The sequence below is a fragment of the Charadrius vociferus genome, unplaced genomic scaffold (genome assembly GCF_000708025.1).
Source record: "Charadrius vociferus isolate BGI_N301 unplaced genomic scaffold, ASM70802v2 scaffold636, whole genome shotgun sequence".
NCBI classification, from domain to species: Eukaryota; Metazoa; Chordata; class Aves; order Charadriiformes; family Charadriidae; genus Charadrius; species Charadrius vociferus.
This window is the reverse complement of record NW_009649189.1, coordinates 1002997-1009709: the sequence shown is the minus strand read 5'-3', so window position 1 is coordinate 1009709 and position 6713 is coordinate 1002997. Positions and strand designations below refer to the sequence as shown.

Here is a 6713-nt window from a genome sequence, read left to right as displayed (position 1 = left end):
CCTCCCCGCCGTGGCCAGCCTGATGCACAAGGGACACGGCGAAGCATGCAGGCTGCGGCCCGGGACACTGCAAACCTGAGTAGCTGGGGCCCTGCTTCTTGCAAATGTGTCCACTGGGGCACTTTCTGTGGGTGTGGGGGAAAAGGGGGAGGTGGGCGATGGCAGGGGAACCCCCCGGGGTGGACAGTGAAGGAGAGAATAGCACCCAGGGTGGATGGTGGAGGAGGGATCAGCAGCTGGGGGGGCAACAGGGAAGGGGGCAGCACCCAGGGGAGTGATGGGGAAGGGGGAGCAGCTAGAGGGGTGATGGGGAAGGGATCAGCACACTGGGGAGGCGGTGGGGAAGGGGAAGCACCCAGAGCAGGTGGTGTGGCAGCAGGAGCCGTGGCATGGTTATTCCGGGCACTGACTGGGCTGCCCTGCAGATCAGCTGCTCCTGGATGTGCGGACAGCCTTTGTGGAGCGTGTGAACAAGCCGGTGATCTCTGGGCTGCTGGACGAGCTGCTGGCCCAAGGGGTGCTGAGCCTCGATGAGGTGGACGAAGTGCAGGATAGATACACGGTGCGCACTGACAAGGCTCGCTGCCTCATCGACAGCGTGCGCCTCAAGGGCACCAGGGCCAGCCAGATCTTCATCGACAGCCTCAGGAAGCGCGATGGCACCTTGGCAAAGCAGCTGGGTCTGGCGGCTGAGTCGGGTGAGAGATGCGGGGCTGTGGTTTGCTCCTGGCCATGCTGGGGCTCCGGTGGGGTGCTGGAGGGTGGCATGGCCCTGGCAAGTGTTCGAGGCCTGCAGGCAAGGGGCAGTTGGGCGTCCCCGGTGTCACTGCTGTGGCACTGAGTCCCCCTTGCCATGCAGTGACGACAGGTCTCTCAGGGGTGGCCATCCCCATGGGGCTGAACAGCTTCGCTTGCCTGTCCATGCCCTGTGATGGTCCCCTCTCGCTGCACACGCTTCCCAGTGTAACTGTGGGGCTTTCTGCTTGCAGGGTCCCCCGCTGCGCAGCTGGCCTCCCCTGACACTGAGGCTGCTCCTGGGCCCTCCGTCAGCATCCAGGGCCAGCAGTGGATCCGGCAGTGCTCCCTGAGCGAGTACCAGCGCATCAGGGACACAGAGGGAAACCAGGTGCTGCAGGCAGAGGAGATGAGAGGAGGGCTGGAATGTGGCCCGGCTGCTCTACCGGAGCTGGCAGGGGCTTGCTGAGGGGAGCCAGGGTCTTCGCTGACCCAGGAGCAGGGCAGGAGATGTGGGGAGGTGCCCCAGGGACGGGGAGATGTGATTGCTGCATGCGTGAGCCTTCTCTGCTATTAGCTGCCTCTTAGGAAAGGCCCCCTGCCGCACCCACCACTGAGTGCTGCTTCTCTCCATCCTCACAGATCTATCCCATCCATCTACCACGGGAGACGCGAACCCGTAGGGCCCTTCTCATCTGCAACATTGAGTTTGAGCACTTGAGCCGGCGGGATGGGGCTAAAGTGGATGTGGAGGGGATGACGAAGCTGCTGGAGGGGCTGGGGTACGTGGTGGACATCCATCACAACTTAACTTCTGAGGTAAAGGACTACACAAAGCAGCTGCAACTGGCACCAGGAGTGGTGCAGAAACCCTCCTTTTGTGTGTTGGTGATGGGGGGCTCAGGCACCATGGGGACACCTCTGTCCCTAATGGCAGTGGCTTCTGCCCACAGCTGGTGGCTGGGTCTCCACACAGCTGGTGGCAGGTGGCTGATGTTCCTTCCTTGTTCTGGTTTGTAGGGGATGGCTATGGTCATGAAGGAGTTTGCACAGTGCAAACATCACTGCACCTCTGACAGCACCTTCCTGGTCTTCATGTCCCACGGGGTCAGGGCTGGGCTCTGCGGGACCAAGAGCAGAAACGAGACCACAGACATCCTTTCCCTCGACACCATCTATGAGACATTCAACAACAAGTCCTGCCGTGCGCTGCTGGGCAAACCCAAAGTGGTGATTATCCAGTCCTGCCGTGGAAGTGAGTCCCTGCTAGGAGGTGCCTGGGAAGCAAGCGAGCCGGCCAGGCTCTTCCAGGGCATGTGAGCCCTGGGCACAGGGTGGGGACGGGACACCCCCATCGTCGCTCATGGCTGTCCCTGCCTTCCTAGGAAACAAAGGGTCTGTGTTTGTGAGCGACTCCGCAGACCGTTCCATGTGCCCTCTCAGCTCAGCTCACAAGATCCCTGCAGGGCTGGAAGATGACGCAATCTTTGAAGTCCACCTGGAAAGTGATTTTGCCACTTTACATTCCTCCACGCCTGGTAAGCAGTTCCTGGAGACAGTCGCCCCACCTGAGGGAGGCAAGGACAACTGGGTGGCCTGATGCCAGGGGTCTCCACACATCCTCCTCCTTTGGGCGGGTTGCCGGCAATCCCTTCCATCTCATGACCACTTGGGGCGTTGCCTCTGGCAAAGGCAGTTTCCCCTGATGCCAGGGTGCAAGGCTGCTCCAGGACACCCACAGATCCCTCTTAGTGGCACCAGGGCCAGAGCTTTGTGTCCCTGCCTGGCTGCCTTCCCTTGCCCCTGCTCCAGCCTTCCCCACCAGCTCTGCCTGCCGATTTATCTCACAGCAGTGGCTGGCCAGGGGAAAATTGTCTTCTGCTGGGTCACAGATGGCTCCCGGCCGTGCCAGCCTGGCAGCTGAGAAGAAAAGCAGAGAGGCTTGAAGAAAATATTCCCGTCGCTTCTGTCTTCCCTGGGATGCCTTGTCCTTTTCCCATGCTGTGGGTTGGATGGGCCAAATATAATGATCTCAGAGAAGGTGTCCCAGTCTCCTGCTCCGGCACCCAGCGTTAATCACTGTTAGAGTGAGGGACACCAGTGAAATCACACTTGGCATCTTCTCCCTCCCCAGATACTGTCTCCTGGAGAAGCTCAGAAACAGGCTCCGTTTTCATCCAGCACCTGATAGAGCAGTTTAGAAACTATGCCTGTAACAGCGACTTACAGGAGATCTTCCGAAAGGTGAGGCTTTGTAGTTAACTGCAGGTGTGCCAGCAGATGCAGCCATGCCAACGGTCAGAAACGCTGCTCAGAGCAGAGCTCAGGCCAGGGCAGGCCATTTCTCGGCAGGCCCTTTGGGAGCAGGCTCTGTCCAAAAGGGATCTGGTTTGGCCTGGAAATTCAGCTGGATCTCTGGAGGCATCAGCACTCTGCCACCACATGTGCACGCACAAGCCCAGCATGTTGTCACAGCCCATGGCATCCCTTGTGCCACCAGACACATGCCTGGAGATGCCCCTGGGGATGCCTCCTGACTTCCTGTACCCTTCCCATGGTGGGAAATGAGGTGCTCTCATTTCTCCCTGCTGTCTCTCTCATCCCAGATCCAATATTCCTTTGGAAAATTCCCTCGGCAGTTGCCATCACAAGAACGGACTACAATGCTCAGGAAGTTCTACCTCTTCCCAGGCCACTGATCTCCTGCCCAAGGTGAGTCTCTTCACCTCATACCTCTGAGACAGCCTTTTGTCTGTGCCCCAAATCCGTTACCTGGTCAGCAGGGAGGAGCAGGGAGAAATTCCCCATCGCTCCTGGCCTCCAGACCTTGCGCTCGCACAGGCTAGCCAAAGGACTTGTGTGCTGGGGTCCAGGGCCGGGCAGTGGCCTGACTCCATCCCCATCTCCCAGCTGGCCATAGCAGAGGCCAGGTGCTCAAGGAACTCGTTTCAGTAGCCCATGTCTCAGGAGCTTCTCGGTCTAATGTTCTCCACAGGTGAAAAGATAATACACAGCCAGCAAAAGTGTTTGAATTTGGGGGTGACACGGCAGAAAGCTCAAAGTGAACACAGCCCTGCTCCAGAGAGATGCGCTTCCTTGGAAAAGGAAAGAAAAAGAGGAAAAGCCAAGAACAGCTCTGCAGAAACACAGTGAATCTCCAAACCACCTACTTCCACCTCTCCGCTAGGCAATTACAAACAGACCTGGAATAAAACAGTCCTTGGTCTCCTGTCCTCCCTTCCTTTTGTCCTCCCAACAGCCCCAAACTGAGCAAACCCTTCCCAGGGAGCGGCAGAGACACCAAATGCTGGTTAGTGTCTCTCTTAACTGTCCCCAGAGCCTGTCCCCTTTTGCGACAGAGACAATCTGTCGCCCCCAGAGCTGCTTCTGCCCCATCTCTGGCTTTACCAGTTGTCTAATAAAGGGGTTTTCAGAGCAGACAGCACCACTCCTCTGCCTTTAGCCTGCGGCGGGCGGATGGTCCTTAAGACCAGCAGTAGCTGCTGTTACGTGTCCTTCTCGGGGAGACGAGTAGGCAGGAGGTGAGAAATCAGAGGGAGCTGAGGGAGGAGGGGACACCCTTTGGAGCAGGCTGGGCAGATGGCTCTGGGAGGACTTCCCTACCTCCCTCTTGAAGGCTCATGGCATCTCCTTGCTCAGGAGGCGGCTTCCTCCCCCTCCCCGATCCTCCCGCTGCCCCTGAGGTAGAGGAAGGATGCGATTCCCCCCGGGAGCCACGGAAGATCCTCAAACCTGTATCTTCTGCCTGCTGCTCCCCCATATCTTCTGCCTGCTGCTCCCCCAGCTCCGCATCTTACCGGCCCAGGCCAGTTGTCACCTGCTACCAGTATCACGGCTGGTGAGAGCCCCTTCCTGTGCCCGTCACTGCCCTCCCTGTCCTCCACGGCCACATCCAAACCATTTTCTGCCTTGGCATGGATTCAGCTTTATTGCACGTTCTGCAAAGTCACACCCAGATCCACAACCAGGTGGTCTGTCAGCAGGCAAATGAGAGGGCTCTCCTGTCCCCTCCCAGAGACACTCCAGCGCAGGTGGGGCACGCTGCGCAGCAAGGGCAGTGTCCTGAGCTGGTGCCACCCCGTGTCCCTGCAAGGAGAGCTCAGCTGGATGGAGGTGCCTCTCCACTCCAGCTCCAGGAGACCTGGGGTGGGGGAAGTCCTTGCAGGCAGAATCAGACTGCAAAGTGGGCAGCCGGTCTGGGCCGAGCCCCTTCTCACAGAGCCCCACGTCACTGCCCGGAGCTCCTCAGGTCCCACATGGTGCTTGCAGAAATCCTGGTCCCCAGTGCTATGGCGGTGGCAGGAAATTGAGGACAGCAGTGATGAATTCTTCAAATTTATCCTGATGGACTATGTGGCCTGCACCTTCGATGTGCTGGACATCCGCTTTGGGGAAGAGGCGCTGGATCTCCGGGTAGTGTTCAGAGCTGCAGGACAAGGGAAGGTGCCATGGGAAGCGTGGTCAGAGGGCCATCCAGGTGCCTTCCCTCAGCCTCCCCAGCTCTGACCATGTCCCCTTCCTGGCTGGGAAAGCCCAGGGCTGCCCCCAGGTTCCCCCTGGCTCTCCAGTGCGTTGGTGTCATCGGCTGCTGGAGGCACTGAGCTTGTTCCCAGGACCTTCCCCATCTCAGGGGCTTCCTCCCACCCTTGGCAGCTGCAGAAGAGCACAAGGGACTAAACCACAGGCTTCAAACTGCTTCTCTCCAGTCCCACCTGATATAGGGCGAGTTGGATCCTCCCAAGAAAAGTGCGGGGCCAGGATAAGGCTTGTGGAAGACAGGGAAGTTCATGATATCTGCCAAGTGGTGGGAAATAGCCTCCAGGTTCACTCGCCAGCTGTAGCGGCCCTCCACCTCCACCAGGTTGGTGAGGAGGAACTGTCTCAGCTGCGGGAGCTGACACAAAAGGGGATTATATGCTCTTCAGTAAAAGCAACAAGCCCTCAAGATGTCCCAGCACCCTCCATCCTCCTCTCCACCCCCTTCTGCCCGTCTCCCATGCTGTCACATTCCCCGTTGCCCCTGCAGCCCTGGGGAGATGTCCTCCAGCGGTGACTGAGCAGGGGTGAAGGAGTCCCGCTGGGACTGTGGCCCTAAAGCCCCGTGCTCCGGTCCTGGGGACAGGCTGGGAGGGGAAACCCCATCCGAGGAGCGTGACTTCCTACCTGGACCACCGGACGCAGCTGCTCGTCAGCCAGATGGCGGGCTGCAGAGCGGGACAGACCATCTGGGATCTTCACTGACTTCATGGCAGAGATGTAGGCAGAGAATTCGGAGACAGGTACGGTTGAGACGGGACTAATGTCTACAGAGATGAGGCGCTCCACCAGGTCTGGCTGGGGAAACAAGCAGGGCAGATAGATGCCAGCCGAGATGTCCCCAGCGGGACTGGGCACGGGGCTCCACTCCCACTCAGACTCCCTGGAGGCTTTTCGCTCCCTCCTGCCTCAGTGGAGTGCCTCATATGCCCTCCTCCACGTTCCCATTTTCCTGTGCGTTGGCACAGGAGATCTCCACACTCCCTTACAATCCGTGCTGGAGCGTGGGCTGGCGGACAGAGACTTGCTCCTGCTACCGGCTTGCAGCTCTCAGCGGGACAGCACCCCGATGGTGATGCAGAAAAGCCAACCCCCGCGGGGCGGTGGGCAAGGCTGGCACCGGTGAGCAGCTCCCGTGGGTGTCACCCCCCTTCCCGCCGCCTCCCGCTCCCCCCAGCCCCGCGCGCCCTGCGCCTGCCCACCCGCTGCAAGGCCAGCGTCATGGCCGTCTTGCCCCCCATGCTGTGTCCCAGGAGGATGCACTTGGTGATGCCCAGGCACTTGGTGAGCCCCAGGCGGGTCAGGAGGTGCTGCACGTCCAGGCTCATGGCTTCGTAGGTCATCAGCGGGCTGTGGGGGCTGCCGCCGTGGTTCCGGGCGTCCACTGTCAGCACCTGCCTGGGCAGGGGCACCCCGTCACC

General features: G+C 59.7%; 2 protein-coding genes across 2 annotated transcripts in view; one reads left to right on the top strand and one right to left on the bottom strand.

Moving 5' to 3' along the window:
• Positions 1-3434, top strand: part of LOC104289860 (caspase-1-like) — a 4491-nt gene extending 1057 nt beyond the window's left edge. Inside the window, exons 2-8 of the mRNA XM_009888874.1 lie at positions 426-698; positions 990-1126; positions 1378-1554; positions 1756-1990; positions 2121-2273; positions 2870-2979; positions 3342-3434. Coding sequence (XP_009887176.1) covers positions 426-698; positions 990-1126; positions 1378-1554; positions 1756-1990; positions 2121-2273; positions 2870-2979; positions 3342-3434 — 1178 coding nt within the window. The remainder of the gene's footprint in view (positions 1-425; positions 699-989; positions 1127-1377; positions 1555-1755; positions 1991-2120; positions 2274-2869; positions 2980-3341) is intronic.
• Positions 3435-5043: 1609 nt separating this feature from the next.
• Positions 5044-6713, bottom strand: part of ABHD11 (abhydrolase domain containing 11) — an 8145-nt gene continuing 6475 nt past the window's right edge. The window contains exons 3-6 of the mRNA XM_009888873.1: positions 6495-6686; positions 5920-6090; positions 5469-5650; positions 5044-5182 (exon numbers count right to left, since the gene is read on the bottom strand). Of these exons, the coding sequence (XP_009887175.1) occupies positions 5044-5182; positions 5469-5650; positions 5920-6090; positions 6495-6686 (684 nt within the window). The remainder of the gene's footprint in view (positions 5183-5468; positions 5651-5919; positions 6091-6494; positions 6687-6713) is intronic.